Source organism: Amblyraja radiata, chromosome 39 (assembly GCF_010909765.2).
Source record: "Amblyraja radiata isolate CabotCenter1 chromosome 39, sAmbRad1.1.pri, whole genome shotgun sequence".
In the NCBI taxonomy this organism is placed as follows: domain Eukaryota; kingdom Metazoa; phylum Chordata; class Chondrichthyes; order Rajiformes; family Rajidae; genus Amblyraja; species Amblyraja radiata.
This window is the reverse complement of record NC_045994.1, coordinates 14,973,034-15,000,458: the sequence shown is the minus strand read 5'-3', so window position 1 is coordinate 15,000,458 and position 27,425 is coordinate 14,973,034. Positions and strand designations below refer to the sequence as shown.

Below are 27,425 nucleotides of genomic sequence, written 5' to 3'. Positions count from 1 at the left end.
TAGATTCTCGCTGCTAAAAATGTTGAATTACTTGTTCTGTGTGTTATCTACACTGCAGCTTGTCAGTGTTTTGTGTTACAAGGTTGCACAATAATAGAACTTGGCTTGAATTGTAATCCTCTTCCTTTCCGTACACATCCCCCCCCCCCCCCACTACCCTTGATTCTGTGGATTGGTGCAATCCAGTTTCACATGGCGACATTTCCCTCCATTGCTTAGAATTGGAAAATTGTGGCATGGAGGCCATTTGGCCCGTATAGTTTGTGCTGGCACTCAGCAAGAACAATGCAGTCAGTCCCACTGCCCACTGCTTTTCCTCTGCCTCATCGGGCATTGGTGAGATCCGTTCAAGTGTCTACAAAGCTTGCATCTTTATTAAAGTCAAGTCAAGTTTATTCGTCACATACACATACGAGATGTGCAGTGAAATTAAAAGTGGAAAGTGGCGATGCTCGCGGACTTTGTGCAAAAAGACAAACAACCAGACAAGCTACAAACAGAATGGAACAGAATCACATATTCTTTTACATATTAAATATTGTTGGCGGAAGGAAAAAGGGAAAAAAAACAGCAATTTAAAAAAAAAGCAGTAAATTGGTACAGTAAAGGAAGAATGTTAATCTATTGGGAAGAACTGCAGATGCTGGAAAAATCGAAGGTAGACAAAAATGCTGGAGAAACTCAGCGGGTGAGGCCGCATCTACGGAGCGAAGGAATCGGTGACGTTTCGGGTCGAGGAAAAGCAGCTTTGTGATGCAGTCCACTTTAATGACTTGAAACTTAAAGGAGGAACTCATGTGTGCGTAGCCAGGGAGGGTCACAAAGCTCCATAAAAGGAAGTAGTTTTCCATGTGCACTGCGGGCCTTGTGTATTTTGAAGTGCGTATAGGTAGTCCTGTGCCTTTGACTGACCTTGTGAAGCAGGTTTGCAATCTGACCTCCATCTCATAGCTTGCAAACACCTTGTTGATCTTTAAGCAGTTCCTTAAGCATTAACTTTAAGAAGTTAATACCTATACTGGGTTGTGTGGTTTAAGATAATTTTAGATAGGCTGTGTGGAGAAAGAACTACAGATTCTGGTTATTTCCTGTTGATTCCAGTGCTTTTTGTATAGTACCATGAGATAGTCTAAACACCTTGTTTTTTTTGTTGCAGGGCACTGTTTACATATGAGGGCAACAGCAATGACCTGCGGGTGGCAGGAACTGGAGGTGAGGGTCACTCAAACACACTGTTAAGTGGCATTTTATCTGTAGTAAGTGATCTTGCTTGCATCGATGTGGTGCAGTTTTGATTGAGTTGCCGTACCTTCCCTTCTCAATGTGGATTGTTCTCATATGGAGAAGCAAAAGCAGTGGTGCAGGGGTAGAGTTGCTACCTTACAGCGCCAGAGAGGACAGGTGCTTTCTGTACAGAGTTTGTACGTTCTCCCTCTCTCTTCATAGCTATCTGAAGAAGGGTCCCAACCCGAAACATCACCTGTAGAGTGGTGAATCTCTGGAATTCTCTGCCACAGAAGGTAGTTGAGGCCAGTTCATTGGCTATATTTAAGAGGGAGTTAGATGTGGCCCTTGTGGCTAAAGGGATCAGGGGGTATGGAGAGAAGGCAGGTACAGGATACTGAGTTGGATGATCAGCCATGATCATATTGAATGGCGGTGCAGGCTCGAAGGTCCGAATGGCCTACTCCTGCACCTGATTTCTATGTTTCTATGTACCTGTCTTCCAGAGATGCTGCCTGACCTGCTGAGTTACTCCAGTACTTTGTGTTCCATTTTCCCTATAGCGAATGCCCTCAAATCCCGGCAGCATTCTTGTAAACCTCTTCTGCACCCTCTCCAAATCTTCCACATCCTTCCTGTAATGGAGCAACCAGAACTGAACACAATACTCTAATGCGACCCAAAAGCCCGATAAAGCTGCAACGTGACTTCATGGCTATCATAGTCAATGCTCTAAAGGATGAAGGCAGACACAAAATGCTGGAGTAACAGGCAGCATCTCTGGAGAGAAGGAATGGGTGACTTTTTGGGTCGAGACCCGAAACGTCCCGACCCCAAACGCCACCCATTCCTTCTCTCCAGTGATGCTGCCTGTCCCGCTGAGTTACGCCAGCATTTTGTGTCTATCTTTGATCTATATCCTGTTGTATACTTTTGCAGCCTTCCACACTGTCCGCATCTCCACAAACTTCAGTCTCGTCTGCAAGCTCACTAACCAACCCATCTACATTTACGTCCAAGTCGTGTGTGTATATATATATATACATATATATATATATATATATATATATATACTATATATACATATATACATATACAATATACACATATAATGTGTCTCTCTCTCTCTCTGTGTCTCTCTCTCTCTCGTGTGTCTCTCTCTCTCTGTGTGTCTCTCATCTCTGTGTCTCTCTCTCTCTACTGTGTCCTCTCTCTCTCTGTGTCCTCTCTCTCTCTGTGTCTCTCTCATCTCTCTCTTCTGTTCCTCTCTCTCATCTCTCTGTGTCTCTCTCTCTCTGTGTCTCTCTCTGTGTCTCTCTCTATCTGTTCTCTCATGTGTCTCTCTCTCTCTGTCCTCTCTGTGTCTATCTCTCTCTGTCTCTCTCTGTGTGTGTGTCTCTCTCTCTCCTGTCTCTGTCTGTCATCTGTCTTCTCTCTCGCTCTCTCTCTCTCTCTGTGTGTGTGTGTGTCTCCCTCTCCCTCTCCTCTCCCTCTCCCTTCCCCTCTCCCTCTCCCTCTCCCTCTCACCTCTCTCTCATCTCTGCTCTCTCATCTATATGTGTGTGTGTGTGTATATATACATATATATATGTGTGTGTGTGTGTGTATCTATATATTACATATATATATGTGTATATCTGTGTGTGTGTCTATTATATATCTCATATCTATATGTGTATATATATGTGTGTATCTATATATCTATCTATATCTGTGTCTATATGTGTGTTGTGTATCTATCTATCTACCTCTATCTATCTGTCTATGTCTCTGTCTCTGTATGTCTCTGTCTACTCTATGTCTCTGTCTCTGTATCTCTCTCTCCTCTGTGTCTCTATCTCTCTCTCTATCTCTCTTGTGTGTCTCTCTCTCTGTGCTCTCTCTCTCTCCTCTCGTGTGTCTCTCTCTCTCTCTCTCTCTCTCTCTGTGTGTGTCTCTCTCTCTCTCTCTGTCTCTCTCTCTCTCTCTCTCTCTCTCTCTGTCTCTCTCTCTCTCTCTCTCTCTCCCCCTCTCTGTGTGTGTGTGTGTCTCTCTCTCTCTCCCTCTCCCCCCCTGTGTGTGTCTCTCTCTCTCTCTCTCTGTGTGTCTCTCTCTCTCTCTGTCTCTCTGATATTATATATATATATCACAAGCAATAGAAGTCCCAGCACTGATCCCATTGGAATTCTACTGGTTACACACCTCCAGACAGAATAACACCCTTTCACCATAACTGAAGATAGACACGAAATGCTGGAGTAACTCAGCGGGACAGACAGCATTTCTGGAGAGCAGCATATGGGTGACGTTTTGGGTCGAGGCCCTTCTTCAGAGTGAGAGTCAGGGGACAGGGAGACTAAGGATAGGGAAGGGTAAGGTGTGAAAATGACAGATCAAAGCAGACGATGTTCAAGGAAATTTAGAATGGTTCATTGGTGGCTGAGGGGAAGGTGACAACGAGGCAAACAAGCAGTAAAATTATTTAAGAAGGAACTGCGGATGCTGGAAAATCGAAGGTACACAAAAATGCTGGAGAAACTCAGTGGGTGCAGCAGCATCTATGGAGCAAAGGAAATGGGCAAAGTTTCGGACTGAAACCCTTCTTCAGACTGAAGGAAATAGGCAACGTTTTGGGCCGAAACCCTTCCGGGTTTCGGCCCGAAACGTTGCCTATTTCCTTCGCTCCATAGATGCTGCTGCACCCGCTAAGTTTCTCCAGCATTTTTGTGTACAAACAGTAAAATTAATCAGGAGGACAACTAGGGTGGGGGATGGATGGAGAGAGAGGGAAAGCAAGGGTTACTTGAAGTTTGAGAAGTCAATATTCATACCGCTGGGCTGTAAGCTGGTCAAGCTTACGCACAATCACAACCCCTGTGTTCCTGCTGTGATTATTCTGATGACCTATGACATTGGCATTTTCAGATGGAGGTCTGGAGGAAATGGTGGAAGAGCTGAGCAGTGGGAAAGTGATGTACGCTTTCTGCCGAGTGAAAGACCCCAATTCAGGGTTGCCCAAGTGTGTGTTGATTAACTGGGTAAGTGTTGACCCGTGTGTGGGTGAGTTGCTGTTCATTGACCACTCACTCTCCACACCGTAGGGGAGTGCCGTACTTGATCATGCTCCTCCCTTCTGCAGGCACTGTGTTTACCACTCTGCGAAAGCTTAACACTGCACCATTGTTTCATGGTGAGCTCGGAGAGAAAGAGAGAGAGAGAGAGAGAGGGAACGTAGCTGAGTATTGGAGGCCGTCTGGCGATACATGGTGTCCCCCACATCCAGTTATTTCCCTCTTCTGCTGCTCGAGAACCTGAGACCAGTTTTGGCAATCCTACAGCCAAGAAAGGAAATGTCCATTCTTGCTCCTTATCTATATTCCCCAGTATTTGAGCATTTCACCATGGTAAAATGTTCATCCCCTGCAAAATCCTGCATGTCCTGTTGTTTCTGCAGAGCCATGCTCTTTAAAACTGGGGGTGCTGAGGAATGTCAGCTGGATAAAGCTGCAGTTGTTTGAGTTCAGAGACAGGCGCGACTATGATCGTTTATCTCTGGCAGATGCATGTCTAGTTACCTGACCCTTTGTCTTTAGACTGGCGAAGGAGTGAAGGATGCCAGGAAAGGGCTGTGTGCCAATCATGTCAGCACTATGGGCAACTTTCTGAAGGTAAGGTCAAGTTCTCCACACTCTCCTTCCCCAACGCATCGGCTGCCGAAACCCTCCAGACCATGCTGTTCTGGCCGGCTTCCCACACCTGACACCCACTGTACTCCTGAGCCATTTAACAATGTTGCAGCCCATATCCTAATTTGCACTAAATCCCATTTCCCCACCGCTCGCTGTGAGATGCCTTCAATCCTAATCCAGTGCGGCTTTGATTTAGGAATCCTCAGCCTTGTATCCGGTTCCCTCCATGTCCAAGCCCCACCTTGTCTCGGAAACTAGTTCCCATCCAACAATCCTCTGGGCTATCTGTACTTAACCCTACCTTCCAGAGACCACAGGCATAAAGGCATAGATTTATAGAGTCGTGGAAACAGAAAGGCATAGATTATTCAGTGTGGAAACTGGCCCTTCGGCCCAACTTGCTCACACTGACCAACATGCCCCATATTTACTATTCTCACCTGTCTTCATTTGGTCCATATATACCTCGAAACCTCCCTTTAGACAGGAACCTATCCAGGTTCCTGTCTAAATCTGCCAGAGATGACAGGTGCTTTCTGTACAGAGTTTGTACGTTCTCCATCTCTCTTCATAGCTACCTGAAGAAGGGTCCCAACCCGAAACGTCACCCGTTCCTTCTCCCCAGAGATGCTGCATAACCTGCTGAGTAACTCCACATGTTGTGTCTAGCTTTGTGTTGACTTCGAATCAGTCTCAGCCTTTCCAAGTCAATGTAGATTCTGTCCTACCCCCTAGGGACAATTTACAGAAGCCAATTAACCTACATCATTGGTTCCCAATAATTTTTTCCATTAATTTCCTTCGTATTATTGTACGGCTGACCAGCCTGTTAGTTTCCTGGTTTATCCCTGGTGCTCTATTCGGATAAGGTTAATGACATTAGTCACCATCGCCTTTTCTTTCCGATGTTCGCTCACACCGACCTCTTTGACGATGCTTTCCTGTTGAATGTTGCCCGCTTCCCAGGGAGCTCACGTTACCATCAATGCCCGAGCTGATGAGGATGTGGAGCTAGACGAGATCATTGGGAAGGTTGCCAAAGCCTCCGGTGCCAACTACAACTTCCACAAGGAGAGCTCCCGCTACCAAGATACCACCCCGCAGGGACCTGTGGTGAGTCACCCATCAGCCTCTTGAAGCACTCTACACAACCCTACCTACAGCCCGACCTCAGCATCGATCTGCTGTGGACTTTGTTCTGCTTGCATTGCGTGCTTTGCTTTGCACTATTATCATCTGGTTACTGAGTATTACTGATAATATTGAATTATTGATTATTATATATTTGTTGTTGCATTAATGGACCTGCAGCAAGTAAGAATTTCACTGATCCGTTCCTGGTGCATATGACAATAAGCGAGTTTGGTATTCCGAAAAATGCAAGGAGTCATGGGATTTGTCAAAGGTCACTCGTGATAAACATTCTCGGCAGCTGTGCTGCTGCATTTTATTTTATTTTATTTAACCTTTATTTAACCAGGAGAAGTCTCATTGAGATTAAAAATCTCTTTTACAAGAGAGTCCTGGCCAAGATTAGATTAGATTAGATATAATTTATTGCCACAAAGACAGGCAGCAGCACAGTTCCACAGTTACAGACAATAATTTAAAAAAAACAAAACAACAGAGAACATATAAATAGAGTCACAGTCAGAACATCATCAAACAAAGCATGTACAGACAGAAGAGCCCGCTTCAACATCATTAAGAAGGGATTTAAATCTGTTTATAGAAACCAGCTCCTTAAGTTGCAGTTTATTCTGCAGCTGGTTCAATGCGAAGCGAGCAGCATAACTAAATGCCCTTTTCCCCAGTTCAGTACGGACTTTAGGTACAGTTAGTAAGAACAAGTCCTCAGAGCGGAGCTGATAAGTTCCTGTGCTTTTTCGAATTACATACTTCTGCAGGTATGAAGGAAGAACACCGAGGATAGTCTTATAAATAAGGATATGCCAATGATGGAGTCTGCGGGTGGACAGGGCAAACCATCCAACTTGAGCATACAAAGTGCAGTGGTGCGTGAGGGTTTTAAAATTAGTAACAAATCTCAGTGCTCCGTGGTAGACCGTGTCCAAAGACTGTAGGCATTTTGAAAATGCATTCATATATAAAATATCACCATAGTCCAACACAGACATAAACGTTGCAGCAACAAGTCTTTTTTTGGCTTCAAAAGAAAAACAAGATTTGTTTCTAAAGTAAAAACCTAATTTTATCTTTAGTTTTTTCACAAGTTGCTGGATATGAGGTTTAAAAGAGAGAGAATCGATGCATGGATACAGACCAGCGTTTTATCCGTAGTCAGGATCGAACCCGGGTCTCCAGTGCTGCGAGAGCTGTTGAATTGCTACTGGACCGTCCCCGTCCCCTCCCGAGTGTCCCAACTCTGTCCAGGGGCGGTTGGAGATGTCCAGGGTGACCTTGGACTGACGGGACACCAGCCCGGAGCAATGGAGTTAGCGCTTCTTCTCTGCCTTGGCTGTAAGCCTGGGCCGCCACTTATATTCTAAACTAAATAACATGGTGGGATTAAGTGAATGGTGATCATGTGGTTTGGGATTCGGTGCGAGTTCATTCCAAGAGCTCTCCCGAGTTTAAAAAAAAATCAAACTCGTGGTAAGCACGGAGAATGAACGTAGCGGGTAAGTCGGTGCTCGGGGTCGTCTCATAGCCATAACGGCAGGTACTCGGGAAGACTCGCTAAGGGCAGGTAAGCACGGGAAGACTGGTGAAGATTTTTCAACATGTTGAAACGTGTCCACGAGAGCCCCGAGTACCGACGAGCGGCCATTACCGTAAATCTCCGAGTTCGAATCAGGGCAAACTCGGGAGAACTCTTGGAATGAACTTGTACCGTGGGACAGGGGTTTAAGTGTTTTGTCGGTTCTGAGCAGAGACCAAGACGGCACACTGGCCCAGACAATTGCTGCGCGGACTCGGTGGGCCAAAGGGTCTGTTTCCATGCTGTGTCTCTAAGAAAAAAATCGAAAGTACGTCACTTTCTGTAGGTGGTCCTCAGCGTGTCTATGAATGGGTGGAGAAGCTGCATGGTCAGCTGTTTGACCCACCTTCATGGCTGGTGAGCATTGTATAGCACGAGTGGGCCTTAGAATGGGGAAACCTGTCCCATATGCAGCGTACTTCCTCAGGCAATGTTACCAGTAGCAATGGAGAGCTGCGTGCAGTCTGGGTGTCTGTTGTGAGGCAACGTGCCCATGCAGTGTGACCACAGAGCATCGTTGCACCTGGTCTACTCTGCTCTGACAGGTCGAGTTTCACGGCCAAACTCTATGCCTTCCCAACCCAGGACACGTGCTACACATCTTGCTGTCATTCGAATGCCACAATCTTCAGGCAGCACTAATTTCCTTCTCTCTCCACTCAGGGGTCAGTTTATAAGAAGACAAACGCAATGTCAGAAATCCGAAACGTGAACAAGGAGGGTTTCTGGGCACAAACGGAGGTGAGGCTTTAGTGAGTAAGTAAGTAAGTTTATTGGCCAAGTATTCACATACAAGGAATTTGCCTTGGTGCTCCGCCCACAAGTAACAACATGACATACAGTGACAGTTACGGCAGTGGAATACTTTTGAAGGATACATTCAGCCTGTTGAGTTGTGATCAGCGATTGTAGCTTACATCAGCCATCCACCTGTCCAAATGACTAAACCCAGAGGTTGCCAATTGACGTCCCACTGCGCCAATTTGAGAATCGGGTGTCCACGGTGAGACCCCATGGAGATAAAGCTGACTGCAAAACACTCCTTTGGTTATAGGATCCCAGAGTTGACTCTGGATGTGTTTCAAGGAAAGTACCTACTTGGTCTTAGCCTGTTTCAGCCCAGACCTGCCCTTTGCAAGTGAGTCGGTGAGCACGAAATCACAGCAACGCTGAAGTAATGATCGGCTCAGCACAGAGGAATGAGCAGTAAATGACAGCCTCGCTAGAAATGCTGACAAGCACTAAAACATTGATCAATGTTGCCCATGATCTGAGACAGCGGTGTTGAGCCACCCGCGCTGTCTGCCCAGGAGCAGGTGTACAGCCGTAGGTAATAGTAGCAGAATTAGGCCATTCGGCCCATCAAGTCTACTCCGCCCTTCAGTCATGGCTGATCATTCACTCCCTCCCAACACCATTCCCCTGCCTTCTGCTCAGCTCAGAGCTTTGTCAGCGCCCTTTATGGCCGACTATTTGTATACCATGGGTTTGCAAGGAAAGAATTTCACAGTGACTTGTCACATGTGACAAAGTATTCATTCATTCTCCCCGTAACCCCTGACGCCCGTACATACTGTATGCTATGTGGGGGAGAAGAACCCCACTCTACCCCCTAGACTAGCTCGGTCTCTCTCCTTGCGGGGTGCCATATCATCAATCCACGACTGTTTTCCCCCCCCCCTTCCCCCACATTCCTTATGTGCTGCTGTATCACCAGTCCTGCACAATCTCATGTTCAAAGGTGATCGGAGCAGATTTAGGCCATTTGGCCCATCAAGCCTACTCCACCATTCAATTATGGCTGATCTATCTCTCCCTCCTAACCCCATTCTCCTGCCTTCTCCCCATAACCCCTGATACCTGTACTAATCAATAATCTATCTATCTCTGCCTTAAATATATCCACTGACGACCTCCACAGCCTTCTGTGGCAAAGAATTCCACAGATTCACCACCCTCTGACTAAATAATCTCCTCCTCACCTCCTTCCTAAAGGAACGTCCTTTAATTCTGAGGCTATGAACTTGGTCCTAGACTCTCCCATTATTGGAAACATCATCCCCACATCCACTCTATCCAGGCCTTTCACTATTCGGTAAGTTTCAACGAGGTCTTCCCCTCATCCTTGTGAACTCCAACGAGTACAGGCCCAGTGTCGTCATGTGCTCATTATGTGGTAACCCACTCATTCCTGGGATCATTCCCGTATTCTCCCCCCACATTCCTTGTGTGTTGCTGTATCCCCAGTTCTCCGCAGTCTCCCCACATGCCGTGAGCTAGTGACTGCTGCTTCCTGGCCCCACAGCGTTGGGTCCTGCAGGAGTATCGTCGAAACTTGGGGGGCGTGTTTCCGATTTTCCACGTCACATTCCCACACTGACGGTGAGTCCCTTTCCCATCAGAAAGATGAGGCGAAGCGAAGGGAAGAAGACAAGAAGAGGAGGACACAAGAACATGAAGGCTTGGAGCAGGAGCGGAAGGCGAGGGAGCGGCAAGAATCTGACTCGAGGGAGCAGCAATATAGAGATAAGTCAAGTCAGATTGACCAGCAGAAGTGAGTGTTGTTTCTCTGTGTCCGTTCTTTCTCCGAATGGTGCTGTGTTTGAGTACAGACCGGGTCAGGGACTGCAGGATATGTTATTTAGTGAAGAGATACAGTGCGGAAACAGGCCCTTCGCCCCACCATGTCTGCAAGGACCAGCGATCCCCGCACATTAACACTATCCTACACACACTAGCAGCAATTTACATTTATACCAAGCCAATTAACCTACAAACCTGTACGTCTTTGGAGTGTGGGATGAAACCCGAAGATCTTGGAGAAAACCCACGTGGTCACGGGGAGAACGTATAAACTCCGTACAGACAGCACCCGTAGTTGGGATCGAACCCAGGTCTCTGGCCCTGCAAGCGCTGTAAGGCAGCAACTCAACTGCTGCGCCACCCTGCTTAATCTAGCTACTCAATCTTGCCTGCACTTGGCCATGTTCCACCAAATCTTTCCTAACCATGTACCTTTCCAACCTGTCCCGCTAAACTACTCCAGCATTTTGTGTCTACAGTGTAAACAGCATCTGCAGTTCCTTCCTACATTATGTGGAATTGGTTTGAACTCCCTCAAATTAGATGACCTGATTGTAGTTTCATGCAACATAAACTATGGGCCGCTGCTTCAAGTTGATACTCCTGTTTAGTGTCTCAGTGTTGTGCTGTTGGTGTTTTAACGAGTTGCAAATATTACAATAATTGTACTTACCGTGGGTTTCCTGCCGTAATGCAGGAAAAATGTTCCCACTGTTGGGGGAGTCCAGAACCAGGAGCCACAGTCTAATAATAAAGGGGAGGCCATTTAAAACTGACAATGGAAAAAAACATTTTCACCCAGAGAGTTGTGAATTTGTGGAATTCTCTGCCACAGAAGGCAGTGGAGGCCAATTCACTGGATGAATTTAAAAGAGAGTTAGATAGAGCTCTAGGGGCTAGTGGAAACAAGCGATATGGGGAGAAGGCAGGCACGGGTTATTCATTGTGGATGATCAGCCATGATCACAATGAATGGCGGTGCTGGCTCGAAGGGCCAAATAAGCAAGTAAGTAAGTTTATTGGCCAAGTATTCACATACAAGGAATTTGCTTTGGTGCTCCGCCCGCAAGTAACAACATGACTTGCAGTGACAGTTGCGAATGACTCAGAAAACATTAAACATTAATAATAATAAAACATTCATGATAAAACACCATTAATCAAGCATGTGAACCAACAAAATACCAACAAATGGCCTCCTGCACCTATTTTCCATGTTTCTATGTAATGTTAACCATGTCTGAGCAGCTTCATGGGTCTGGGTACAACTTGCTTGCATTGGGTGTTGGTGGATTTAATATGGATTATGGAACACCTCAGTAATGAATCATAAAAAGAGTCTGCCCTCAACAGACTACATTTTCAAAACTCGTTGACCGGCAGGTTTTCTTTAAATTCACTCCATTTTTATCCATCTGTCCTAGGCAGTTCCAGAAGAAACAAGACTCTGTAAGCAGGGAGAATGAGAAACAGCGTTGGGTGAGAACTCATCTGTGTAACTGTAAACGTTGATGCCCCTCTCTGTAGCTCATGAGCGCTGAACATCAGACTGACTTGAAAAAGCCAGTCCATGTAGTACATTGCTAGGGTACAAAATATAAGCTTTGTTTTGCATTCAAATTTCTAATGGTTCCTTAACACCCTTCAGTAAATCATCCCACGGTAAGGTGGAGTGTGGTTAGAAACACTGAATATTTCTCTAAGCTGCCCCATGAAACACTCCCTGGGCAGGTACAACTCTCTCGACACTTATTAAAAATTCCTAGGACAGGTACCAGATGGGTTAGGAACAGAGTAATCCCCTGCATTCCCAGGGCTTAGTGTCATTGTGGTACAGTGTGGAAACATGCTCTTCGGCATAACTTGCCCACACCGACCAACATGTCCCAGCTCCCTAGTGTCACCTGCCTGCATTTGGTCCATATCCCTCCAAACCCATCCTATCATAACCATAACATCCTGCTCACCAGACTCAAAGGCCTCGGCATTGAAGGCTCGGCACTCAGCTGGCTCCGTTCCTACCTTTCCAACAGATCCCACTTCATCTCTCTCCACAACCACACCTCTGCTACAGCCACAGTCACTCAAGACGTTCCCCAAGGCTCCGTATTCGGCCCCCTCCTCTTCATCATCTACATCCTCCCCCTTGGTCAGATACTCCGCCACTTCAACCTGGACTTCCACTGTTATGCCGATGACACCCAGATCTACCTCGGCACCAAATCCCCCCACAACCCCCCCTCTCCCATATCAACTTGTCAGCTATAAAAACCTGGATGCAACATAACTTCCTCAAACTCAACAGCGATAAGACAGAATTCCTCCTCATAGGCTCCAAAGCCACACTCGGCAAAATCAATAACCCCACTCTCACCATCGACGGCACCACTGTCTCCCCATCTCCCCAGGCCCGCAACCTTGGCATGATCTTTGATTCCACACTCTCCCTTGAGCCTCACATCCGCCATGTCATTAAAACCTCCTTCTTTCATCTCCGCAACATCGCCAAACTCAGACCCTCTCTCACACCGCCTGCTGCTGAAAGACTCATCCATGCCTTCATCTCCTCCCGACTGGACTATTGCAACTCACTTCTCCTTGGCATCAGCTCCACCTACATCAACCGACTCCAACTGGTCCAGAACGCAGCCGCCCGACTCATCACCCACACCAAATCCTGGCATCACATCACTCCAGTCCTCAAACAACTTCACTGGCTTCCCATCTCCCACCGGATCACCTCCAAAATCCTGGTCCTCACCTACAAAGCCCTCCACCATCTGGCCCCCCCCATATCTCACTGACCTCCTCTCCCCCTACCAACCCTCACGGTCCCTCAGATCCACATCAGCCGGTCTCCTCTCCATCCACAAGTCCAACCTCCGCAGTTTTGGGGACAGAGCCTTCTCCAGGGCAGCTCCCAGGCTCTGCAACTCCCTCCCCCAACTGATCCGCAATTTCGTGTCCCTCACCATCTTCCAGTCCCGCCTCAAGACCCATCTCTTCACCTCTGCCTATCCTTAGCCCCACGTCCCCCTCCCTTTTCATCTGTGCATTAATTACCTCATATTGTGTTTTGAATTGAATTCTGTCTTTACTTTGTGTACTAGTCATGTCTCTACTATTTATTTCATTCCCCTTACATGTTTTTTCCTCTACCTGCTAAATATTTGTAAGGTGTCCTTGAGACTCTTGAAAGGCGCCCATAAATAACATTTATTATTATTATTATTATCCATGTTCCTGTCGAACTGTTTCTTAAACGTTGGGATTGTCCCAGCCTTAACTACCTCCTCTGGCAGCTTGTCAGTAGTTTTCTTCATGGAGTCCCGAATATTGTGCTGCCGCTAACTGTGAATGGGTTGTTTTGCAGAATGAACAAGAGCAGGAATATCAAACAGAGATGCGCAAGGGCTTCAAGAGAAGCCAGTCCATTGAGAAGGCATCGGTATGCCGACCATTAGCATGTATCTGCATGGGCTACAGTGCTGTCCTTCATTCAAAGAGGATGTGGGGTACTTAATACACAGGGAGCAACTGCCATTTCTTTCCCTCCCTCTCCATCCCTCCCCCTTCCTAGTTCCCCCACCAGTCTGACTGTCCCCTAGATTAAAATTCTATCTCTATTTGCTTCGTTGTCAACTTCTCCCAGCTAACAATGATCTATCCTACATTCTCCTTGAACCCCATCTCTGTTGGTCTCGTTTTCACACCTTACTCTTCCTTATCTCTGTGTCTCCCTCTCCCCTGACACTCAGTCTGAAGAGGGGTCTCGACCCAAAACATCACCCATTCCTTCTATCCAGAGATGCTGCCCGTCCATCCCTCTGAGATACTCCAGCATTTTGTGTCTATCTTCAGTTGTTACGACTGACTGTAAATGTATGCCAGAGCCCCATAGGAGAATACTTACAACCTGGATCGCAAGAGAACATAGATTAAACATGGGTAGTATTTTTGTTTAAATGGGCAGGTACTTGCCAGGGTGGGGAGGCAGGCTGAGTCATACACATGGCGCCCACGCACACAGGCGCGCCCACACACATGCCCACATGCGCGCGCACACACACACACGAAAGCGCACGCACACATACATGCGCACACATGGGCGCACACTCGCACACGCCTGCGTGCTGACGTCTGCGCTTCTCTGCGTTCTCCACTTACTACTGCTCTCTCTGCAGGAGGCAGCTTCCATCATCGCCCAGAGATCAATGAACCCCAAGGAGCTGTTCAAGGACCGTGAGCGTGGCAAGTTGGCAGACCCGTCTTTGTTCAATGCGAGCACACAGCCAGGTAATGGAGTAGACCAGACTTCCCCCCCACCCCCACCGCCTGAATGCACGCAACATGTTTCATAGGCAGAAGGGAAAAGCCCGGAGTGCAGTGAACAGCGCAGAGTGTGGTCGAACTGGTTACAGCTCCTGAATGTGACATTGTACAGTCCTGAACCCTCACGACCCAGAATAACGTTCAAACCTGCTGTATAGAATTGGCTAAAGCTGCAAAGTTAATGATGACGAAATGGCCAGAGTGCTGAGCTGTGCAGTTGCAACAGTCCAGCAACTTTTGCTGTCGCAGTGTTTAGCTACAAGTGAGCAGATCCACTGCCCTCCTGTTCCAAGAGTGTGAGCGGGTCAAGACCTCAGGATCTCTTGTGAATTAGTGTGAACACAAGGCCTGGTAATGGAGAGGGAACAGGAATGAATGGGTTAATAACATGTGATGAGCGTTTGACAGACTGGGCCTGTACTCGCTGGAGTTTAGAAGAATGAGTGGGAACCTCATTGAAACGTACCGAATAGTGAAAGGCTTGGATGGAGTGGATGTGGAGAGGATGTTTCCACTAGTGGGAGAGTCTAGGACTAGAGGTCACAGCCTCAGAATTAAAGCACGTTCCTTTAGGAATTTCTTTAGTCAGAGGGTGGTGAATCTGTGGAATTCTTTGCTATAGAATGGTGTGGAGGCCAAGTCAGTGGATATTTAAAAGGATATTTCCCTTATAGTCACGTTGACCACCTTTGCACCTTATCCCCACCTAAACCCCTTCTTGTTTGGAACGACACTCAAATCCTAGTGCATCTTGCAGTGTACAAGCAGCTTAAGACGTCTTCGATATTTTGAGCACTGATCTGGAAACTTATCGAGTCGGTCGTCAGCGTACCTAGAAAGGTTTCTGCCCCGCTTCATGCTCTCTAAAGCCACAGCTGCCGAGGATGTCCTGTTGCACAGAGAACACTGAGGTTTGCAAGTCATGCACTGTTACATTAACGCACTTGCACTGAGCTGCCTGCTTCAGGGCTGAGGGCTGCGGCAAATGGCAGCTGGAATCTCTTAGTGTGCACGGTTGTTCTTCATGACCGTATATCATAAGTACAGAGCCTTATCTACACTGGAGGGAAAAAATTAAATTACTCCGTTGTAGCTCTGCTAATTTCACCGTGCAAATGAGACACTAGGCAGGATGTGGTTGCAACTTGGCTTGTTATCTGGTTAGTTAGTGCAATGTCCAAGTGCCTCATTTACTTCCAATTTACTGGTTATCAACACAATCTTTCCTCGTTTGTCCCTTAAGGTCAAAAGGAATAGCAGTAGAATTAGGCCATTCGGCCCATCAAGTCTTCTCCGCCATTCAATCAAGGCTGATCTATCTCTCCCTCTGAACCCCACTTTCCTGCCTTCTCCCCATAACCCCTGACAGCTGTACTAATCAAAAATCTAGGCAGGAACGGGGTACTGATTGGGGATGATCAGCCATAATCACATTGAATGACAGTGCTGGCTTGTAGGGCCGAATGGCCTACTCCTGCGTCTATTGTCTATCTATCACTGCCGTAGAAATATCCATTGTCTTGGCCTCTCCAGCCTTCTGTGGCAAAGAATTCCACAGATTCACCACCTTATGATTAAATACATTTCTCCTCATCTCCTTCCTAAAAGAACGCCCTTTAATTCTGGCGAGATGACCTCTAGTTCTAGACTCTCCTTGTGCTTGCACTGACGTTTCTTGCTGCTCTCTGTCACCCTGTGCTTTGGTGCTTGAGCTTCCCTGAGCAAGGGCTGGGTTGAAAGCACAAGTAGCCCTTCAGGGTGAAACACTGGCACCCAAGCTGGCACTGCCCTTCCAATCAACTGTCCTGACGCTCATTGCTCCCCTCTCCCTCTTGGGAAAAGTTTTAATAGGAATCTGAGGGGTAACCGTTCCCACACAAAGGGTAGTGGGTGTATGGAACAAGCTGCCGGAGGAGGTAGTTGAGGCTGGGACTATCCCAACATTTAAGAAGCAGTTAGACGGGTACATGGACAGGAAAGGTTTCGAAGGATATGGATCAAATGCTGGCAGGTGGACTAGTGTAGCTGGGATGGGCATGTTGGGCCGAAGGGCCTGTTTCCACGCTGTGTCACTCTATGCCTCTCCATTACCTGGTTGCCACACGGTAAGGACAGCTGATGCATGCGACCACTGCCATCTATAAGCAATACTCCTCGAAATATATCGCCGTTCCTCCACTGCCCGCTCGGTCTGGACCCTGGACTTGCATAACTGCAGTGTGAGAACCCCTTCCCATCAAAGATCATCGTGGTTCAAGGTGGGTCACCACCAGAACCAGCTGCCGTTGAAGATGAGCAGTAAATATTGGGCCTACTTAACAAAGTAATAAGCTCAGTGTTGCTGCATCTGGTCAGCTTGCATCAATAGATAATAGACAATAGATGCAGGAGTAGGCCATTTGGCCCTTCGAGCTAGCACCACCATTCAATGTGATCATGGCTGATCATCCACAATCAGTACCCCGTTCCTGCCTTCTCCCTATATCCCCTGTCTCCGCTATTTTTAAGAGCCCTATCTAGCTCTCTCTTGAAAGCATCCATAGAACCCGCCTCCACCGCCCTCTGAGGCAGAGAATTCCACAGACTCCCCACTCTCTGTGAGAAAAAAGTGTTTCCTCGTCTCCGTTCTAAATGGCTTACTCCTTATTCTTAAAAATCAGACTTATCAAATATTGTGGACTTTTATTTGGTGTGTAATTTTGAACACTAGAGGGTGATTGGTGCAGCTTTTAACTTCGTCCTTCACAGTGCAGGCCTGCAGCGTGCGGCCACTGGCTTGGAGTCTCCTGCCGTGTTGCCTTGTACGCTGCCGTGACAGCGCAGCTCACTGTTGTGTCCGTGCTTTTGTGTCTTATCTGCTTTTTTCTGCCAGGCAAGTTGAAGAGCCCTTTCCTGCAGTCCCGGAGCCAGCAGCTAGAATCCCCTCCCTCGCCTGTCCGCTCATCAGCCCAGCCACAGTCCCCAGGTTGGCATCGCCTCTTCTCCGTTTTCACTGGGCCTGTGGTAGCGAAACAATCAACAAAGGGTTAGGGATGAGATGCATGACGTTAGTTACTAAACCCGAAAGCTCTCTCATGTGATGTGTGTAATCAGAGACCGACGGTTGTGTATTACTGTCACTTGCCTTTCGACACATTGGCTGCTGCAAATGCTGGACATTGTGGGACCTCACTTGTGTCTCAGCCTCGGGCTAAATCACACAAACCAGACCACTCTGCTCTGCAGCAGACATTTGCTTAGAAGTATCCACCAGAATTTAAACTGTCGATACGCACAAATGGCTGGTGTAGCTCAGCGGGACAGGCAGCATCACTGCAGAGAAGGAATGTCGAGACCCTCCTTCGGACTGGACAAGAGTCATTTGGACATCTGCCTGAAGAAGGGTCTCGACCCGAAACGTCGCCCATTCCTTCTCTCCAGAGATGCTGCCTGTCCCGCTGAGTTACTCCAGCATTTAGTCTCTGTCTTCGGTTTAAACCGGCATCTGCAGTTCCTTCCCTCAGAGTTGAAACTGTCCACACGCCTCCTTGCCCTCCTTCATCTCACCCTATCGCCACATCTACCGTGCTTAGCAAGCTTTGCCTTCAATGTAATCTGCTTTATGCTTATTAATTCATGGAGTAAATGCAGAGAGTCCATACCTCTCTGGGTCGACTTTTACCCTGAATCCCTGATTAGATTTATATTGCCAGTAATTCTGGGCTTCCAAACAAATGGAATTGTACTACTATGAGCCAACCAAGGTGGTAACCAGAGCACCCCCGCCTTCGTACAACCTCTGAATTCCACAATCCCTTTCAGCAGCTTCCCGGTGCCTTACTTGGTTCTTGGTTTATTGGTCCTCCAAAATATTCCAAATGGAATTTAAACTGGAGGTGGTACCTCATCTCCCCCCTCCCCCACATCTCTCTCCCCCTCCCCTCTCTCCTCCCCTCCCAACCCCTCGCTCCTCCCCCTCTCCATCTCTCTCTCTCTCCTCACCTCTCTCCCTCTCCTCTCCTCCCCCTCCTCCTCCCACCCCCATCCCTCTCTCCCCCACCCCCCTTCCCTCTCTACCCCACCCCTTCCCTATCTCCCTCCGCCCCCTTCCCCCTACCCCTCTGTCCCTCTTCCCACAACTCCCCCTCCCTCCCAACTCTTCCACCTTCTCTCCCACTATACCCCACCCGCTCTCTCTCTTCTCTCCATCCCATCGCCCCCTCCCCACCCACCTCTCTCTCCCCCCCACACCCCGTCTCTCTCCCCCCTCCCACCCCTCTGCTCTCTCCCCCTCCCAACCCCGTCCGCTCCCCTCCCACCCCGCTCTCAATCCCCCTCACCCCTCCCCCCCGCGCTCTCTCTCCCCTCCCCCTCCACACCACCCCTCTCTCTACCCCTCCCCCTCCCCACCGCCCCCTCTCCGCTCCCTCCGCTCTCCCCACCCCTCTCCTCTCTTCTCCCTCACCAACCTCTCTCTCCCCTCCCACCCCTCTCTCTCCCCCTCCCACCCCTCTCTCTCCCCCTCCCCCCCCTCTCTCTCCCTCTCTCTTCCCCACGCTCTCTCTCACCACTCCCACCCCTCGCTTCCCCCCTCCCCACCCCTCTCTCTCCCCCTCCCCCCACCCCCTCTCACCCCTTCCCCTCTGTCCCTCTTCCACAACTCCCCCTCCCCCTCTTACGATTAATTCTGTAGTAGAGAGACTTGAACTGTGTATGGTGCTGCAAATGTGGTCTAACCACAGTACCGATCCTCACTGGATTACTTACAGGTAACATTCCTGGGAACTGTCCGTAGCCAATTTCTCCAAGTCAGAAAACTTCCATTTTCTACATCAATCAATACAATACAATACAATACAGTTTTATTCGTCACATTGCACATAAAGTGCAAGTGAAATGAATTTGTCAGCAGCGGTACAATGATAAAGAACACACAATACACAATAAAAATATTTAACACAAACATCCACCACAGCATTCATCACTGTGGTGGAAGGCACAAAATTTGGCCAGTCCTCCTCCATTTCCCCCCGTGGTCGGGACCAGAGTCCAGAGTCAGTCCAGGATCGGCTCTTCCTCACCGGAGACCGCGGCTTTAGGTTGGTGTAGGCTGCAGGCCGGCGGTCGAGATTTAAAGTCCCCGCCGCAGCCAGAAGCACCGCAGACCGCAGGGCCGGCGGTAGAAGCTCCCCTCCAGGGGTGATGTTAAGTCCACGCCGGGTCCGTGGTAGAAGTTTGCCGCGGGCCGGCGGTGGAAGCTCCTTCTTCTCCCGGGTCCCCCGCGAGGGATCCCGGCCTGTAGACGCCGCGCCAGCTGGAGCTGTGCAGACCGCGCGCGGCTTCAGGCTGCCGGCTGCCCCGGGCCAGCGAAATGGAGCGCTCCCCTCCAACACATCATTCTACGTACACTCCAGTACATTCTACGTACTATAACTTAGTTTAGTTTAGAGATACAGCGCAGAAACAGGCCCACCGAGTCGGCATCGACCAGCGATCCCCACACATTAACACCATCCTACACACACTGGGGACATTTTTACATTTATATATTCATACATTTACACCAAGCCTATTAACCTACAAACCTGAACGTCTTTGACATGTGGGAGGAACGAAGATATCAGAGAAATCCCACGCAGGTCACGGGAGGTTGTACAAACTCCATACAGACAGCATCCGCAGTCAGGATGGAACCCGGGTCTCTGGCGCTGTAAGGCAGTAGCTCTACCGCTGCCTCACTGTGCAACCCCATTTATTTGGTATCATTTTATTTTCATCCAATACTCACCTAACACTACCTCTAACTAAACTAATGTACTGTACCCAGTGGTTAATAGACACCATGTAGCATTATTATCACAACTTGCTTTGCAAATGTGGTAATAAAGTGTGAGTTTGGGTATAGTCGGATTTCCATAAGTCTGAAGAAGGGTCTCGACCCGAAACGTCACCTATTCCTTTTCTTCAGAGATGGTGCCTGATCCGCAGAGTTCCTCCAGCTTGTTGCATCTATTTCCCATTAACAACCAGGTGGTTTGTAACCCAGGGAGCCCCTGTGTATGGAAGCCACAGTGATGTGGAGTGCTGCATGGATTCTAACCAGGGTATACAGGGACCAGAAATGTGCACGGGCCCCCAGCTGAGGGCTATCCAAGCGACAAGGAGGCAGCGCTCAGTGGGTTGTCAAAGGTCCACTATAAATTTACGTTTTTAAAATCTTTTCCGGCCTTTGTCTCCACTTTGATAATTGAGGTTGAGAATGCAACTTATGCGATGTAACCATGGTGATGCAGTTTAAACACAGCATGCCTGGAATGATTATATTTATAGAGTTTGGTTCAGTGGGTGCTAGGAGCAGAGGTGGGTGCTTTTCAACCCTTTACACACAAGTGCGTGCATGCACACACGCGCTCGCACGCATACACATGCTCGCGCACACACACACACGCGCTCGCACATGCACGCTCGCGGACACACACACGCCCATGGGCATGAACTCGCGCGCGCATGCACACTCCTCGTCCCTTTGTAATTCTCTGATCGTTGATCTTTTTTGGCAAATCCCATCAGATCAGCACACGATTAGAAATCACTGTGTTTGCCAACCTTGTATTTAGAGATGCAGCCCTCAGCAGAGGCGCAGAGTGAAACCGAGAGGGTAGAAGCAGAGCCCAAGGAGGAGCCGCAGACTGACTGGAACGGTAAGTCAGCAGCTGAGGTGTCCGTGCTCCTGGCTCTGTGCACGGGTGTCTGTACGCGACATGCACTGTGTTCGGGAGGGAACATTATCTACCTCTATTTGGTTTATTATTGTCACCGAGGTACACGGAAAATCTTTTTTGTTGCGCGCAATCCAGTCAGTGGAAAGACTATACATGATTCCAGACACAGGAGAAAGGGTATCATGTTTAGTGCAAGGTAAAGTCTGATTCAAGATAATCTGTGGGTCCCCAATGAGGTGGTTGGTAGGTCAGGCTGTTCTTTAGTGGATGGTTCAGTTGCCTGATAACAGCTGGAAAGAAACTGCCCCTGAATCTGGAGGTGTGCGTTTTCACACTTCTGTACCTCTTGTCTGATGGGAGAGGGGAGAGAGTGTTCTGAGTGAGACTGGTCGCCTATTCCTTCTCTACTTAGATGCTGCCTCACCCGCTGAGTTCTTCCAGCATTTTTTGTCTACCTTTGACCTGAAATGTTCTCAGTTTCCCCTTGCTCACATGCCTGACCTCTTGAGTCTCTCCAGTATTCTGTCTTCAAGTGGGTGGTGGGAGAATGGCTGGGTATGGAATTCCCTGCCACAGAGGGCAGTGGAGGCCAAATCACTGGATGGATTTAAGACAGAGTTAGATAGAGCTCTAGGGGCTAGTGGAGTCAAGGGATATGGGGAGAAGGCAGGCACGGGTTATTGATAGGGGACGATCAGCCATGATCACAATGAATGGCGGTGCTGGCTCAAAGGGCCGAATGGCCTCCTCCTGCACCTATTTTCTATGTTTCTATGTATTCCTGCCCTCGTTGCCTATTGACCTGATTTTCCCTCTGCTCATGTTCCGGCAACCAGCACCAGCACCAGCACCAGCACCAGCACCAGCACCAGCACCAGCACCAGCGGAGCAAGCTCAGAGTGAAGAAGGTTACAGCTGGCAGTTCCACCACTCAGACACAGTGGAGCATGAGGACATCTACCAGGATGCGGAGGGTAACGCAGAGGAGCAGCAGAAGTCGGAGCCAGTCGCCGCGGTAAGTTAGTTTAGAAATCAGAATCACACTTTATCCGCCAAGTATGCAATAAAAGTCACTGTTCCCTGATCAGTTTTATTGCCCTCGTCTTAGTTTACAACCCCCAATGTTTATTTTAACTAAACTAGTTGTGCTGTGGAATCTAAACATTAGATAGATAGATAGATAGATAGATAGATAGATAGATAGATAGATAGATAGATAGATAGATAGATAAATACTTTATTAATTATTAATTATATTATGAACAAATATATTTATTGCCTCACCAACATCCTTATGTTGGCCATTTAACCCATCGCGCTTCCCCAGTAAAGAGCCTGTCCCACTTTCACGAGGTAATTCACAAATTCTCCCGAGTTTTCCCCTCGATTCAAACTCGTAGAATGTTCGTAACGAGTCCGTAGGTGGTCGCAGATATATCCTAGCGGCCCGTTATGCTAGCTGTAGGTACTCGTGGCATCAGGTAAGTCGGGACGTTTTTTCCAGCCCGATAATAAATGTCCACGAGAAAACAAAAATTGTCGGGATGAAAGAAACTGCAACTTTTTACTCGTAAGGAGGGCATCGAAACAGTGGTGGGAATTCGTGGACATACTCGTAGGGGTCCGTGAACATAGTCGTAGGAGTTCGTAGATTACCACAATCTTGATTTGTTTTTAGGTCCTTTAAACTCGGCAGAGGTTTTGAATTAAGTCTTGAAAGTGGGACAGGCCCTTAAGTAAATTCGTGGGTTAAGCAGATTGAAAACTGATCATCTTCCTTATAGTTTTCAAAATGTCCGACATCATGGGTATTTGGGATTGTGAAGGGCTGTTGCTGGAGTAAGTGGGGAGAAGCTGTTTGTAGTGGGCCAGTGACTCGAGAGGATGTTTAGGAATTGGCAGCAGAGTTGTCTGAGGGCTTGGTGATTTGGAATACACTGCCAGAGCTGCTGATGGGATGGGGTTGGAGGGAACGTGCAGATGGTAGCCGGGTCGATACTTGAAGGTGACCACGTTCTTGTTTCTCACAGTCTGTCCCTCAGGTCACGACGGAGCAGGCTGCCCCTGACGAGCAGAACATTTATGAGGCAACAGAGACCCCGGTGCCGGGGCTGTGTGCCAGGGCACTATACGACTATCAAGCTGGTAGGTCTATTTGCCACCTTGACACCAAGGGCCATTGGTCACATAAGCCAGCTGCCGATAATCAGGAGACATCGAGGTCCCTGGTGGACTCGTGAGCAGAGTCTGTGGGGAAATTGGATCCTGTGTGGCTGTGTTTAAGGCAGAGATAGATTCTTGATTAATACAGGTGTCGGAGGATAAAATATAATAATATATCTTTTATTGTCATTGCACGAGATTTGGAATGCAGCTTCCATCCGACATCATAACTTAATTAGCTAAAGATTTAGACACTCAGAGAAACAAGATTAAAAAAAAACAAAAACAGTTAAAACGGGGAGAAGGCAGAAGAATGGGGTTAGGAGGGAGAGATACAGTAGATCAGACATGATTGAATGGTGGAGTAGACCTGATGGGCCGAATGGCCTAATTGTACTCCTATTCCTGATGATTATATGACCCGTGTGTGTGTGTGTAAGAGTCAGCTCCATAGGCTGGTATCGTGCATCCCAAGCACAACACACAGACCTGATACCTGCCCAGGTGCCAACCTTTCTTGGGCTTCTGTGAGATCCAACACCAGTTGCAGGGTCTCTGGATGAGTGGACACAGTGGAGTGACACCGCGGTCAACACTGGCAAGGCAGCTCACTGTGTGGTGGAGCCTGCAGGTGGAGGAGTGCCCACTGCCCATTTCCATGGCATCTCACATCCATCCTGGCCTTGTCCGGAGGTTCCTACTTCCCCAACTCTGCTCCCAGTTGCCACTCCACAACTATAAAGCAGAGATAGACAAGTTCTTGATTAGAACGGGTGTCGAGGGTTATAGGGAGAAGGCAGGAAACTGGGATTAGGAGGCAGAGATCAGCCATGATTGAATGGCGGAGTAGACTGGATGGGCCGAATGGCCTAATTCTACTCCTGTAACATGTGAGCCACTGTGATGTTGGCTCTATGATAACCCTGGTGTGGAGACGCAGCTGAGGGGATCAGTCCTGGCTTTCCCCAGGTGCCCTGCCCCTGCCACTGCCAACTCAGTTGTTGCTTGATCACATGTTTCCTGCACTCAGAAAGGCACAGTCATTGAGGTGTAGAGGAGGCCATTTGGCCCATTGAGACTATCCTAACTCCCTCATGTTTTCCAGTCTTTCCCATTCCCCCATTCTATTTCAGCCGCATTCAGAGAGATCCCCATTTAACGGCAATGTGGCCCTTCTGTCATACAGCACGGAAACAGGCCCTTCGGCCCAACTTGACCATGCTGACCAAAATGCCCCTTCTATACTCGTCACATCTGCCCACGTCCCTCTAAAACTTTCCTATCCATGAACCTGTCCAAATGTGTTTTAAATGTTGTTGTGATAGTACCTGCCTCAACTACCTCCTCTGGCAGCTCGTTCCATACACCCACCACCCTCTGTGTTGAACAAAAATACCCTTTAGGTTCCTATTAAACCTTTCCCTCTCAACTGAAACCCATGTCGTTTGGTTCTTAATTCCTCTACTCTGGGTAAAAGACTGTGTCCATTTACCCTGTCTATTCCCCTCATGATCTTAGTAACCTCCATAAGATCAGCCTTCATCCTCCTGCGCTCTAACTAATGAAATCCTAGCCTGTGAAACCTCTCCCCATTAGCTCAGGCCCTCGGGTCCTGGCAACATCCTCGTAAATCCTCTCTTTCCAGCTTTAACGGCGTCCTTCCTCTAGCAGGGTGATCAAAATTGAACACAATACTCCAGGTAGACAAAGGTGCTGGAGAAACTCAGCGGGTGCGGCAGCATCTAAGGAGCGAAGGAAATAGGCAACGTTTATTTGCACAACCTTGCACAACGTTGCCTATTTCCTTCAGTCTGAAGAAGGGTTTTGGCCCGAAACGTTGCCTATTTCCTTCAATCTAAAGAAGGGTTTTGGCCTGAAACGTTGCCTATATCCTTCAGTCTGAAGAAGGGTTTTGGCCCGAAATGTTACCTATTTCTTTCAGTCTGAAGAAGGGTTTCGGCTCGAAACGTTGCCTATTTCCTTCGCTCCATAGATGCTGCTGCACCCGCTGAGTTTCTCCAGCTTTTTTGTCTACCTTCGCAGTTTTAGTGTTGACTGTTGTGTCAACTGGTTACAAACACATGAAGCCCAGTGATTGCAGAAAGTAAAAAGATTATCCCGATGGTTTTGCTCCAGGATAATTCTGGACGGTTGTGTGCAGAATATGTTGTGGCCAGTGATGCTGAACAGAATGAACAGGTAGAAATGCTGGTTTAACAGGTTCAGGTGTGCTGATCTCTCTCTCTCTCTCTCTCTCTCTCTCTCTCTCTCTCTCTCTCCCCCCGTCTCATCAACCTCCTCCTGTCTCCCTCACCCCTTCTCTCCCTCACCGTCTCCTCCCTCAACCCATTTCTCCCTTCCCCACTCACTCCCTCTCCCCTCAACCCATCTCTCCCCTCCCCCATCAATCCATCTCTCCTTCCACCCACACCTCCTTTCTCCCTCCCCCCTTACCCCCTCTCTCCTCTGTCACCTCCCTCACCCCCTTCCCCCTTTCCCTGCCACCCCCCTCTCTCATCCCCACTATGCCCTCTCTACCCCCTCTTCCCTTTCCCCATCACCCCTCTTCTTCCCCCCCCACCTCACCCCCTCTCTCCCCACCTCCACCCTCTCTCTCCCCGCTGTGCTACCTTGCGGACCCAGCTGACAGCACAGAGATCTCCTTCGACCCGGACGACATCATCTCGGACATTGAGCAGATAGATGAAGGCTGGTGGCGGGGCTACGCTGCGGACGGCACCTTCGGCATGTTCCCAGCCAACTACGTGGAGCTGCTGACCGGGTAGTGTCCGGCCCTGACCTGCTGTACGCCCACCCGCCCGCCCGCTCTGGCCCAACGCTGACCACTCGCCAACGCTACACTGTGCCTACAGCTCTCGTCCTCTCACCCTCCCGGTGTCTTGGTGATCGGCACGGCTAGGGGTGGTGGTGTCTGCTCTCTAACTGGGGGGGGGGGGGAACGGTCTCTGCTCTCAGTCACACGGTGGGGGGAGGGGAGAGGGCTGGAGAAGTTTCAGCCATCCCTCACCCTCCAGTACACTTGGTGTTTTCCCCCAAACATTCCATCCATCACACATTCCACCCCCTCACTGCCTAGCGATCAGGCCAGGACGTTGTCCGATCCCGGAGAGCCCCTGCCTGGTGGTACCACACTGGGGGCTGTGTGTCCACCTCCGGCCTGCTTCCCCCCCCCCCCCCCCCCCCCCCCCCCCCCCCCCCCCCAGCCCATCAACGGTGGACGGGCCCCTCCCTCACAGCGCACTGCGGCCAGCTCAGGGTGGGTAAGCCCAGCCCAGCCCCTCCCCCAACCCCCCACCCACACACCTGGGACCACAGACCACCCAACAACCGGGCCACTTCTCCCCCGACCCCCCCCCAGTGTCTCGTGCCTAACCCCGCCACACTTCCCCCCCCCCCCCCCTCCGCTCCTGCCAATTGTGTCCCAACCCGTGCCCACCTCACCCGCCAACAAGAGGACATTGCTGGTTTACGGAAAAAAGACAAGAGTGCCGGAGTAACTCAGCAGGTCAGGCAGCGTCTCTGGAGACCACGGATGGGTGATGTTCGGGGTCAGGACCCTGCACACTAGAGATGCTGCCTGACCTGCTGTGTTACTCCAGCATTCGGCATGTTCCCCACCTGTTGTTAGTTGTTCAGCAGAGGGGGGGCGAAGGGGAGTGGGTGGGGGGGCGAAGGGGAGTGGGTGGGGGGCGAAGGGGAGAGGGAGGGAGGGAGGGGGGGTGGGATCAGTAGTCGTCAGGTGCTCACCCACCCCCCCCCCCCCCCCCCCCCTCACTCACTGCCGCAGCCTCCATCAGCTCCCCTGGACACAGCGGCCCCCTGAATTTGAGTCGATGGTCGGGTCGGGGAGGTGTGTGTGACGGGGGGGGGGGGCTTTCTCTGGGGTTTCCACACATCGCATCAACGGCTCTGTCCTGATTGTTTTTTTTCTCTCTAATGGCTTATTTTGAATAAAAAACAATCGTGTGCCGAAATGAAAGTATTGTCTACCTGCGGGCACGGCCCCCAGCA

General features: G+C 49.1%; 1 protein-coding gene across 10 annotated transcripts in view; it reads left to right on the top strand.

Annotated features, from left to right (window-relative positions):
* The window catches only part of dbnl (drebrin like), a 33,695-nt gene extending 7,077 nt beyond the window's left edge, over positions 1-26,618 (top strand). The window contains exons 2-15 of one of the 10 annotated variants that reach the window (XM_033014032.1): positions 1,157-1,212; positions 4,129-4,241; positions 4,797-4,871; positions 5,859-6,005; positions 8,278-8,355; positions 10,017-10,168; positions 11,622-11,676; positions 13,571-13,645; positions 14,382-14,493; positions 17,402-17,494; positions 21,126-21,209; positions 22,073-22,245; positions 23,261-23,375; positions 26,037-26,617. In XM_033014032.1, the coding sequence (XP_032869923.1) occupies positions 1,157-1,212; positions 4,129-4,241; positions 4,797-4,871; positions 5,859-6,005; positions 8,278-8,355; positions 10,017-10,168; positions 11,622-11,676; positions 13,571-13,645; positions 14,382-14,493; positions 17,402-17,494; positions 21,126-21,209; positions 22,073-22,245; positions 23,261-23,375; positions 26,037-26,179 (1,471 nt within the window). In that variant the 3' untranslated portion in view covers positions 26,180-26,617. Of the gene's footprint in view, positions 1-1,156; positions 1,213-4,128; positions 4,242-4,796; positions 4,872-5,858; positions 6,006-8,277; positions 8,356-10,016; positions 10,169-11,621; positions 11,677-13,570; positions 13,646-14,381; positions 14,494-17,401; positions 17,495-21,125; positions 21,223-22,060; positions 22,246-23,260; positions 23,376-26,036 lie in introns of all 10 variants that reach the window. The other 9 variants (XM_033014031.1, XM_033014030.1, XM_033014029.1 and 6 more) reach the window with 9 other exon arrangements.
* Positions 26,619-27,425: the final 807 nt, after the last annotated feature.